At 38.7% G+C, this 12,774-nt stretch overlaps 1 protein-coding gene and 1 long non-coding RNA gene across 3 annotated transcripts in view; both read right to left on the reverse strand.

The window, feature by feature from the left end:
- Positions 1-5,146, reverse strand: part of LOC128137138 (uncharacterized) — a 30,238-nt gene extending 25,092 nt beyond the window's left edge. For both annotated transcript variants that reach the window (XR_008233567.1, XM_052777826.1), the window contains exons 1-2: positions 3,753-5,146; positions 159-322 (exon numbers count right to left, since the gene is read on the reverse strand). Coding sequence is in view for 1 of the 2 variants with exons in the window: in XM_052777826.1 (XP_052633786.1) it covers positions 159-270 (112 nt within the window). In the remaining variant the exon portion in view is untranslated. The remainder of the gene's footprint in view (positions 1-158; positions 323-3,752) is intronic.
- A 3,763-nt stretch (positions 5,147-8,909) lies between these two features.
- Positions 8,910-11,449, reverse strand: LOC128137139 (uncharacterized). The gene is made up of 2 exons (XR_008233568.1): positions 9,973-11,449; positions 8,910-9,386 (listed from the first exon to the last, which is right to left on the reverse strand). It is a non-coding gene; the product is annotated as an uncharacterized LOC128137139 (long non-coding RNA).
- Positions 11,450-12,774: the final 1,325 nt, after the last annotated feature.

Raw genomic sequence — 12,774 nt, forward strand, 5'->3', positions numbered from 1 at the left:
TAAAGGCAGCTTTCATTTTTTTTGTTCCTCCAGGTATTTTTATTTTTGACCTTATTATAGATAAGGTGTTCCACATACTTAATTTGGTTGGATTCTCCCTTGGATTGGAATAATCTTTCCAAGATTACAAACACACCTGTCACTCAGGAAAGAGTTACCTGACTTTCCAGAAGCTGTTTTTACAGTTCTTGGCAGAGATTGCTTCTTAACAGGCTGCCTTCCATGGAGAGACACTTCATACGGCTTTTTGCGGCCTGAGCGGAGCAGCATTGCACACACACTAGAGAAATCCTGACAAGCTGAGTGCTTCTCTTTTCCAGTCCTAAAGTAGGAGTTAGAATCTGTCACAATACTTCACGTTTCAGTTGAGAAACAAGTTTGCAAAGAGTATAATTTTGATAAATGACAGTTAAAGGAAGCAGGATAAAATCAATAAATGTTTCACTGCATGCATGACCCAAACCTGTGTCTTGCAAGGCAAAAATGGTATGTTTCCAGTGATGGTAAATCAGTTACCTACCTACACTTCCACTAAGATGCAGGTTGTCATGGATACAGTTGTGTTGAAGGAATATATTTTAAAAGACTTGCCCTTAAATAAAATATAAGCAGTTTATGTGACTTCAATTTAATTTATTTATGCTTCTCAGTCATAGCAACCTACCTACACCTTGCTAGCTGGATTGAAAAATCATATTCTTTTTGTCCTTCAGAATACAGTCTAAGATAATTTTCCAAGTATTCATAAGTGATTGAAAATGATGCTAAATTCAACACAGCATAATCTGACTTCCAGTAAAGTCATGCAGCCATACTGCAATCTTAAACCAAAGTTCAGGAAACGTTACCTCAGGAATGAGGACTGGAGTTTGGAAATTTGAGGAGGATATTAGAATTATTAATGACTATCACAAGTGACCAGAAAAAAAATCAATGTCCTACCATTAGCAACCATTCATATTTTCAAATTATTAATGTTTCCTTTACAATTCAATAATTTCACTTCAATGTGCTCTGCATTTTTCAAATTATGTTTGATTTGTGACTATATTTACAAGAAATAATGCTTTTCAGTTTTTGAAGGCTAGATGAATAAAAGGATTTAAGCATTACCTAGGCTCAATACCCTAAGGAGAGGCTGGTATCTAAGAATGGGAACTGCACTGACTGAGGAACCACCCAGGCAGCTAATAAGATATCCTGAGGATGCAGCTTAAATCACTGCATTTCAGAAAAGCTAAGGACCTTACTTTGGTTTGAAGAAAGGGAAACTGGAATTCTCAAGTCTACACACTCTTCTGAAGTCAACTGTTTATAACAATTGTTTATGGCAAGTGCAGACCAAAGAAAATGATGAGCTTCAATTTTGTCTAGTATGCTGGTGAATGAACCAAGGAAAGATGGGTATAATTTTAGCCCCATGCAGCTTTGCACAGAATAACTAAATATCAGTTAGGCCAGAGAGGTCATGGCTCTGACACTAGTGTAATGATTGTGAACTCAGACAGGGTAGGGGAGTTCCATCTTCTGGTTTGGTTCAGTTCACTGATGCAGGACTTCACTTTAAATATTTATGTGAAATGGTAGAAATGAAATACTTCTGTCCCTGGCAATTCTCTTGTTACTAGACTACGAATGCTAACTAAAGCTCTTCTTCACTCTCTTTGGCTCTTTAGTTGTATCTAAACATTCAGTTAGGTCACTGAAAAGTGAAACATTTATTAGAAAGAATTAACTTATTCTTCCTAGTAAAGATATCTCATTTTTCAAATGTCTGATAACTTGTAGTCAGAGGTAGAAAGTAAAGGCTGGATCTTCCTCTTGCTGAAATTGCTTTATCCCTGAGCAAGCTGAATAAAAAAGATGACTCTTTGTGATTTTCCACTAAGTCCTGACTGGGACCTGCCCTCTGCAAACATCTAACTGAATCAGGCTCTGCAGAGTATGTGGGCAGTAACACCAGCTTGTGGATCTTGAGAGATGATAATGTGCTAGGTGTTCAGCATTAACAAAGCATCAAGACATCGTTAGATCTAGGATACTCAAAAACAGACATTCAATCCCTTACAGAACATTCCTACTGAAAACATTAAGTGCAATTCTAGTTTGGCTGCACTTGATCAGAAGTTCTGAAGATCCCAATTCCTGATTTTTATACCCAGTGAAGCAGTCAGGGAATTGTCTTCTGCTGGACTTGCCCTTCTTATACTGCAGTTACTAATGCCAATTTATGTTGAGTTAGTCCTAAATGCTTAATGAAATTATTTTCTTTTTTCTTTTGGGAACCGGTGTGATACCATGCAAACCATCTAGATTCAGAGTCTTGCATTTGCATTATTTACACCCACCACTGTAAGAAAAGGAGGATGATTACAAGCCAAGACCCTGAAGAATTCCTGAAGAGAGCAGGCCAGTTTAAAGAAAATTTCAGAAGCACATTTAGGAAGTGGATAAATCTTAGGAAACTTTCTATGGAGAAAGATAGACAGGTAATCTTTGAAGTTCTCAAGGACTGTACTTAAGTTTAATCATTTTGGCTTGTTTGAACAAGTAGAAAATGGAAAATTCTGTGGTAGAACTTCACCTTTGTTAGCTCTCCAGAACAAATAAAGTGCTCTACAATATATAACAAAATCTTTCATAGCTTGAATTTCCTCACATGTCCCTTAAGACTGAGTGACATATAAATACTCCCATTTCAATAAGCCTTTCGTCTCATGCTGTGTTCTTATGTAGATGTCACCTACTCCCACTTTTTTCATTCTCATTCATTGTTTTTTAACATTGTATGTCTCCTTCTATGTCTATTTCTTTGTTTTAATGTCTTTCATGCCCATTTCTTCAGTTCTTTTCTCTCTTCTGTAAGATATGTGCTGCTTGAAGAGGGCTAGGAAGAGCTGGATACTGTTCCTGGCTGCAGACCCAATCAACCACTCTTTGTTTTGGAAACTTGGGTCTCTTTTATTTTGTTTTGCATCTAAGCTAAGTACAAGTGAAGCAGAAACTAGAGATATAGCTCTTTAAACTGCTGAAATCAGATATACTTGAGCATGTTTGTGGCCAGTGGCAACAAGATCACCCTAAAAGCACAGGGAGTTTGAAAATTTTTCCTGCTGCATAGACCATATCAATTCATTTATACAAAGGCAGCAAAGAAAATCTGTTATATAGCTTCTCTTGTGCCCTTAGTGATCTTGTTTGTTCTTAGCCACTATTCTCTCTTCCACTTAACACCCAGACACATATGATCATAAAATTAAATTAAATTCAGTACATGAAAACAGAATTTAAAATTTTGGAGTTCATTCACACAGTGGTACAACCCAAATATTATATCATACTATATTGGTACATTCATAACAAGGTATGTCTAAGACCATTAAAGGATCAGAACTGTATTTGTCTAGTGTATTGGTTTGCAGCTGACAGTTCTGCTTCTGAAGAACCTAAGTAACTCCTCCAGGTTTGTTACAATTTAACAATGGATTAAAAAGAACTTTTGGCATCCTACAGCTAATAAATAATGAGGTTATCATCTATTTCGAATCAGACAGACTTTACAAAATCTATAAACTAGATATAGGAACATAGAAAAATGGACATAAACTAGACTAAGGAAGAGATTTCAGAAGAAAACTTTAAAGTCAACTGAAAATATCACTATTTGTTAGAATCTAAACAAGCAGTCTGATAAAATAACCTTAAATTGAAGCCTATTTAAAACCCTGCTGTAATCTTCCACTCTTGCTTACCTTATTTTGCCTGCTATTGTCTTTGCTGGGATACTTCTACTCAGGAGAATGCTAGAAGCACCTCTCTTTCAGCCAATTTATTGCCTGAACACATGGCAGGAAGCCAAACCTCCAAATAAAATGAAAGTCTGACGTGGACCTAATCTTTCAGATCTCTGCCTTCACTCATTTACATCAATATTCTCATGGCTCTAGCTGCTGCTGGAATCCCAAGAATGTTGGAAACAGTAAGAACAAACTTTTAAACATCTGTTTCTCTGAGACACCAGAGAAGATGTCTTCTCTGGAACTGCATGCAAATTTTTAGCCAGTAATTCTGTTTAATGCCTGAATATACTCATAAATACTAGTCTGATATTTTACGTCACTGATATTATTCTTGCTATCTGTCATTCCTTCCAAGGCTGATTCAAGGGCAGATGCTGGGTTTATGGTAATATAGACATATTAAAAGTAGGAGTGTAGCCTCAGTTGCAGGGAGCTTGAAACAAGTTAACTGCTTAAACATTTACCCAGCTATTAAATGGACTCTGCAGGTATTGCACCAATGGCAATAGTTAGGCTGCTTGTGACATGAGTGAACTTGTTTAAAGCGGATGTGCTGTATTTCTTTGCCCATAAAGCTTAGATAATGGTTTTTATCATACAAGAACTAGCTCTTTCATTATCACATTTGGCATGTTCAGTTGGCTTTATCTACCTACCTACCTACATTCCTAACCCTTCACTCACCTATTGGTCCTCTCTATTCATACACACTAAATTTGTTTTAGTAATTGAGCCTTGCATTTTTAAAGGAGTGAATCACACTTTTATATACCTCACTGAAATAATGAAACTCCTCTAAAAACAATGTCAACTTCTTTTTTTGGCCAGAGTTTTCTTAAAATCAAGGAGCTACTGCTTTTATCTAGAATTTGTATACTATGTCAAGAAAGTTCTGTATTTTACCTGTGTTTGGTTTAGGAAAAGTCTTTTTTAGTTAAGCCTAAAACTAAGCCTTCACTGGACACTGGTGGTGTATCAGGTCAGTAGAAAGTTTTCATTAAAAGATATATTTAATAACAAAGCAATGTGAAACTTTGAAATCTCAAGTCTTTGGCTATTACTCAAGCAGACTGAAAAATGTGGGAAGGTTTCTAAACGTCATGATGTAAGACTGTCATCTCAGTACAGGACAAATGCAATGAAAAATCTATGATGTGGCAAAAGCTTTTTCTTTTTTTAATACAGTTGTTCAGAGGCTACACTGGGTCAAGATCTGATAATGCTGCAGCAGCTACATTTTTTTGGTAAGAAGCAGATGGATCCAGGTTGCAAGGTGTAGACTGCATGTCACATGAACCATCCTTACAGGCTGTATCTGTTCCTGGGCCATGAGGTAACATTCCAGGTTTAAGTGAAGTGTTTGTGGTCCACAAACAGAACATTTTTTTATTTTAAATGACTAACTATATGAACATTATAACACACTACACCAACACTACTGTAGAATAGCTAAATAATAACATATGCCATCAGCAGCCACAAGAAGAATCAACCTTAAACTAATTGTAATTGATACAATCAGGGTAGATTAAGCCATGTAAATACTGCAGATGCATCCACATTGCAGCCGACCTTCCATCTTAGCCTTTACAGTTCATTTTAAACTTTACTGTTGTTTACACTGTAATTGACTAAGTCATTGAACATTTCTGGATCTAAAGAGTCTTTCTAAACCCAGATCAGTAGTGGTCTTCAATAAGAAATAGAGGTTTTAGTTTATTGTATCCCAAAGTTTAGTGTTGGCAGAAAGCTCAGCAAAGAACCAGCTGTGCAGCACCTTCCCTGACCAGCGCATGCTTCAATCAGCAATAACAGCATCAAAAGGACAACAACCAATGGTGAATTTGTGCAGGTCCTGATGAAAAATATCAAGTTATTGTGGGAAAAGTACTCTTAGGGGAGACCACTGCTTCATTGGAGAGGGAACTGGGGGAGGACACTCACCCGGGGAGCCCTGCACACTTCTCTTCCTGGCTGGCCACTGCGAAGCATTTTCCATTCTCTCTGTGTCTCTCTCTCCCTTCCCCCCTGCCCCCATCTCTCTTTCTCTCTTCTTGCTTTCCCTTTCCCTTTCTGTCACTCTGTCTCCCACTCTTCTTTCTGTTTGTTTTTTTTTATTTATTTTCCTAGCTTCACCATTAGAGTCAATGTATTTCATCAGCCGTGGACCCAACTAATAACCGTATCACTACAGTTACAACGCTAGGTCCAGTCCATCACTGGACATATATTCAAAATTTTCTTCTAATTCAGATTAGTATCTCAGATTATCTTGAAAGAAAAACATCAACAAAATTACTATAAAATTAGGTTTAGTATAATTATTGGCATGGAAAGAAACAAGGAAAACAACTGCCTAAAACTGGTTTGGTTTGGGGGGTTTTGGTTGTTTGTTTTGGTTTTTTTTAGGTAAAAGGATATTAATCTGCAAAAAGTCAATATTTGCAGCAATGAGAAGGAAAAAGTTTCCTGGTACCACATGCTACTGCATGAATAATATTGAGCATACAGTAAATAATAGCAACTACACTTTATCAGCCAGTTAATTTGCAAAGAATTTGCAGGATGCCTAACTTAAATTCTCTCAAGCTGGAACAAAACTGAAACGTAGCCAATGGACTGACAGAAAAAAAGATCAGATATAAAAACTTGCTTCTAATTCTGACTCCAGTGTATTTACAGGTTTACACTGGGGAAAAGTTTGATCACAAATAGTAATATTCTAAAGAAAGCCTATCCAAAACATTTTCAGTGAAAGTGGTTGAAAACATTAAAACAGATGTGGAAGACAGTATTTTCAGAGTTTGGAGATGTCACCTCAAAAATACTTGCTCTAGTTTTGAATACAGAGTTTCTAGTCTAAAATCCAGTGACCTACTGTTAGGGAATACAGACTATATTTTCATTATGCCAGAACACATATTAATATTTGTATAAGAATTTCCTCTTTTTCATCACAGTGAGGTCTTTCTCCCCAAAGGCATGAAGATACCAAACTGAATATAGTTAGCAGCTTACTGAAACAAACTGACATGGTAATCTATCAATACATTTTTTTCTTGGAAACTGTAGGGGTTTTTAATATTCCAAGAACATTTTAACATGAGCATGTAACAGTCAACTTTATCTTTATGTGAACATCCTGTTTACATGGCATGCCAAAATATAGGACTAAACTGAGTCTACAGTAGCCTATCTACTTCTCCCAGTACTTCCAAACTGTCATTAAATAATTCTGTTCTACTCTACAGTGAAGCTTTCTGCTACTCAAAACAGCAGGCACTTATTTAAACCTCCATGTGTTTCTGCATACAACAGAAGTCTAATGACTTAGTAACGACTATGCTGACCACTGCTGCAAAGTCTACCATTTTTTGAGAAACATCTGTTCTAAAAACACACACACAAAAGTGAAAAATGAGACTGTATAAATGGAAGCTATTTCTGCCATTTTACTATTTTTTAACTTTTCTCAAAGTCTAGAGTTCTTACACCGAATGTTACTGCAGTTGCATTTTACTCATTATGGGTTACATAATTTTTGGTCTTTCCAGCAATAACAGCAGGATGACATCTCTTAAACTTGAGATCACAAAAGATGTGAGATTCACTCGCTAGGGGACACACAGCTCCACAGAACAGGTTCAGCAAAAGTGGTCCACGGCACTGTAATATGTTGCAATACCCAGTGGTGTTAAAAGCCATGTGCTTTCACTGCATATAGAGGAAAACCTGGAGGCTGTCAGGACATCTTCTTGGACTACAGTAGCTTTTCTTTCTTACATGCAAAATTGAGTCACATTAACTTTAGCTTTAGTCCTTCTATTCCAAAGGAGAGTAGGGTTAACTTCAAAAGAGAGTGGGAGTGACACAATATAAAGGGACATTCCAGAAGTTTACGTTTTTGTATTAAAAGTTAGACAAAGGGAGGCCATGCTGTATCTTTAAAAAGAGATCAGCTCTTCTCTTTTTCTTTAGTTGTCTTGATTTCAGTGGGGATTTTCAATGAGGGTCAATGAAGACTTATCCTCAGTAGAGAAGGATCCAGTTGGGGAAATTTAAACAAACTGGATGTAAACAAGCCCTTTGGACTTAATGGAGTGTACCCACAAGTGCTGAGGGCGCTGGCAAATGTCATTGCAAGGCCACTCTTGGTTATCTCTGAAAAGTCATTGCAACTGGGAGAGGTTCCTGAGGACTGGGAGAGAGCAAATGCCACTCCTGTCTCCAAGCAGGACGGGAAGCAGGATCGTGGGAAGTACTGACCAGTCAGCTTCACCTTGATCCCAGAGAAGGTGAAACAAATAATACTACAAACCTTTTCTACACTATACAAAAGACAAGCAGGTGACTGGGAGTAGTCAGCGTGGATTCATGAAAGGTAAATCATGCCTGACCAACCTCATAGTGTTCTGCAATGACACAACTGGCAGTGGACACTGTTTATCTTGCCTTTAGTAAGATTTTCTACAGTCTTCCATTGCATACCTATTGACAAACTGATGAAATATGGACTAGATAAGCGGACAGTGACGTGGGTTTAAAACTGGTGCTAGGCTTAGAAGATTGTAATCAGTGGCATGAAGTCCACCTCAGAGGCCAGTCACTCATGGTGTACCCCAGGGTTGTTACAGGGGCTAGTACTGTTTAACATCATTAATGATCTAGATGATGGGGCAGAGTTGTCCCTCAGGAATTTTGAAAACAACTCAGAATTGGGAACAGTGCTTTATACACAGAATGGATACACCAGATGCTGCCACTCAGAGGGACCTTGATGAGCTGGAGAAATGGGCTGACAGGAACTTCATGGAGTTCAACAAAGGGAAAACTAAACTGCTGCACCTGGGGAGGAATGACACCCCACACCAGCACATTTTTGTCTGATTTTGGGGCTGATTGACTGGAAAGCAGCTTGGCAGAACTGAAACAGGTTGTCTGGAGAGGTTGTAGAACCTCCTTCCTTGAAGATATTCAAAACCCAACTGAACAAGGCACTGAGCAAGCTGTTCTAGTTTCCCCTGCTTTGAGGTCTGTTTCAACCTCAACTATCCTTGTGATTCTGTTAAACTAATATTAAGAAAAACATTAATTATTTATATTGGTTGATTAATTTATTTACTCTGACTTTTCTAAATCTCCTATTTGGAAATAATTGTGGTTTTTCTTTGAATGTAGAGTTAAAACAGACATACAGAAGAGGTGTGGTTGGATGAGACTGAAGACTGTTACATTTTAACCAAATTCTACTGATGGATTCCTACAACTTTTGTGAAAACTTTCGTGAACAAGCATCAGTATTTGTAGTTATCAAGAAATACAGATCATCCTTTTAATTTATATTTTTCAAGTATTGCCCAGTCTTTCCACTATTCTTCATTGACGGACTAGTACAGTAGGATACAAATGTTGTCTTATATGTGTGTTCAATGTGTATGGTGACTACGCACTGCCACAGCTTCTTTAGTTTGACACCAGCCACCAGGCACAGTGACATACAATGCATACTGTAGAATGGTTGATAATGTGAACATATTTGGGATTCTCTTTTCCCCTGTCAAAAGCAGACATTCATATCTGGGTGTCCTGGTTTCAGCTGGGACAGAGTTAACTGTCTTCCTAGTAGCTGGTACAGTGCTATGTTTTGAGTTCAGTATGAGAAGAATGTTGATAACACTGATGTCTTCAGCTGTTGCTCAGTAGTGTTTAGACTAATGTCAAGGATTTTTCAGCTTCTCATGCCCAGCCAGTGAGAAAGCTGGAGGGGCACAAGAAGTTGGCACAGGACACAGCCAGGGCACCTGACCCAAACTGGCCAACGGTGTATTCCATACCATGTGACGTCCCATCCAGTATAGGAACGGGGAAGTGGGGGGGCAGGGATTCGCCGCTCGGGGACTGGCGGGGTGTCGGTCGGCGGGTGGTGAGCAATTGCACTGCGCATCATTTGTACATTCCAATCCTTTCATTATTGCTGTTGTCATTTTATGAGTGTTATCATTATCATTATTAGTTTCTTCTTTTCTGTTCTATTAAACCGTTCTTATCTCAACCCACGGGTTTTGCTTCTTTTCCCAATTTTCTTCCCCATCCCACTGGGGGGGGGGGGAGTGAGTGAGCGGCTGCGTGGTGTTTAGTTGCTGGCTGGGGTTAAACCACGACACTGGGTGACTGCAGTTTTAGCTGTGGCCTGTGATATGTCTTCTAAGGTACCATGGAACATGGTCTTTACAGTTAATGATTATAAAGCAACTGAATGGGCAGTGAACAGAGCAAATATTTTAGTCACCTAAACATTGCCTGTCTGTATACTTTTAATGTCTGTATCTAGCCTCTCTCTCAAAATCTCTCTTTGCTATTAAAATTATACCCTTGTATGTTTTCTCCACTCTTCAGCAATGGGAAAGGGAAATAACTGTGATTTCTGTAATACCAGAACAATAAAAAACAAGTTTCAGCTCTGCAATTAGACATAGTAAAGTACAACTGCGAAACCTTCCATTTACATAAATGTTAAGTCTATATGAAGCAATTTTGTGGTTGCCTTTCTTGTGTTGCACAGTTACAGAAAGAAGAGTAAAAATGTATGCTGTTGGAGGTTACTAAGTTCCTGTTACCCTGATTTTCTAAGGAACTGAGGCTTACACAGTTGTGCTGTCTGTCTGTCTGTCCGTCCTCTCCAATCACTTTTGAACCTGCTGGATAATTTTGACCAAGTTTGGCAAGGGCATGGAAGGAGGAAGCTTAGCTGAAAAAAATACACATTCTTTCAAGTTATGTGAACAGCAGCAGCTGAATAGCAGACAGACTGACATACATTGCTGAATGAAAAACTGCAGCCTGATCTGAACAGTTAACCTTTCTCTTTGGCTAAGGACCTAGTTATCAGCCTGCATGTACTGTCTGTCTGGGTGCAACAAGGTAAATGACAACCCACAGTGGATCTGAACACTGGTGCTTATTTCAGAACCAAAGAGAATAGAGCTTTTACCCTACTTGATTATCTGGCACAATCAATCACTCACGTCATGTTCCTAGGTCTCACCTTGCCTCCTCTGCAGGAAGGTCGCTGCTGGTCTGGGATGGTTGGACAGAAAAATCATGTTGGTTCCTGCTGTGCTGCTTCCTGCAGCACCCGTCCCAGGCATTACTAGCCAAGGTCCCTGGGCATGCCACAGCATTCACCTCCACACAGCTTTCTGATCTCCGGGATCTTCCCCACTTCCAGGATCTTTCCTCCAACAAGGATTTCACCTTCCACTTTCTGGGCCCCTTTCCACTTTCTTAGACGACTTCTATTCAGGGACCCTCCTTTTTGGAGCCACCTCTTCTTTCCAGGGCCCCAACCCCTCGCTTTTCTAAATCCAGATAGTCTATGTGGAGAAGCACAATGCATGACCTGCCTCCTAACTGGTGGGTTTGTCCCTTATTAATTGGAGGGTTCAGGACATGTCACTTTTATTTTGTCCAGATATTACCAAAATTTATAGCCAGCCTGTATCAACTGCAGGTAGCAGGCTTGTGCTTCAGAGTTTCAAAGATCAGTTTCATAAATTCATCGCCACCTCAACATGCAGTCATTGCCCGCCACCTTTTAGCATTCACAGTTTAAGTTGTATTTTCATCTGTGACACCAGCAAGCAGGTACAGAGCTGAACCAGTCACAGCACTGGGCTGTGACACCATTGCCTCGCTGTTAATGGAAGGTAGGGGAGGGAATGAAGGAAGGTTTGAGTATGTGAAGATATTGCAGCAGTGTAACTCCGTATCAGGACACATCAGTTCACAGGGAACCAGCTATGATTAGTTTTACTGTTCAGGAGCCAACATTAGAGCTACCTCTCTGTTCTGCCTGTCACATATTCAGGTGACAAAAAGTAATTTTGGTGCAGTGTTATGGAGAAAAGTAGCTGGCACTAGGCAAGTGAATTATAAAATGTAGAAATAGGAAAGAACACAAAATTTTAAAGTTTTAGAATAGAATAAAAACGGCAAGTTCCATCACACTGCTTTTCAGGAGGAGCCTGGTTTAGCAGTCTAATCAGAAGTAACTAGCTCATGCAGTGGACTTCAAAGGCAATCTGGATTCATGAAAAAAAATCTGAATTTGTTCATTTTGCTTTATTCTTTCTCTAGTTCTAAAAAGACCTCATAACAGAATTTTGAATCATAACATCATATTAATAAAAATTAAATATTTATTTCTGGTTTTTGTAAAAGAATGGATTTTTGATGCATTGCAAGACGTAAAATTTTACTTCTGCTTTACTTTATGTTGCTGAGAATTACTTATTTTAGGGAGAACTGTAGTTTTTTGGCATTACTTGATGCAGAACTTTGGGTGCAAAACAGCTTACAGCTTTGAGAACTCAAAAAAGTGGGAATGCCTCTAAAGTGTAAAATTCAAGGATGCTTCCTCTGTTTTCTGTCGGCTTGTATATCTAATTGGCAATGAGGACAGCATTCACAATAAGAAGTAGTACTGTATCCCTAAATGGGAGGAAGATCTAAGTAACGGTGGTGGGACATGTGAGAGGATGAAAAAGATCAGAAAAATAACTCATCTGGAACGTTTCAAAGATTTATTATTTTCTTCACATGTCAGAGACCCTGTTCCCCAAGAATTTTTGTGCAGCTGATAAAAAGGAAACTTCAGGTGGCAGATCCTCAAAAGAAAAGAACTTTGATAGTGTTGTCTGGAGTTTAGTGTTGGGTTTATTTACCATTAGGTTATGTAAGCAAATGGAGCGTGTGGTTATCTGGGCACACAATTTAACTGTTTCTGCTGGCAGTGCTAATTCACCTCACAGAAGAGCTTTGAGGACCCTTAATGTGGGCTGTCTTGTATGTCACTGTGGGGGTCATCAGTAGCAGAAAATTGAATTTTGGACCTCTGGGCTTAACGAATGAACTAAAAGAAGCAGAATGAAGATAATAGTAAGCTAATCAGTCACTATTTATGACACTGCCAGCA

The sequence above is a fragment of the Harpia harpyja genome, chromosome Z (assembly GCF_026419915.1).
Source record: "Harpia harpyja isolate bHarHar1 chromosome Z, bHarHar1 primary haplotype, whole genome shotgun sequence".
NCBI classification, from domain to species: Eukaryota; Metazoa; Chordata; class Aves; order Accipitriformes; family Accipitridae; genus Harpia; species Harpia harpyja.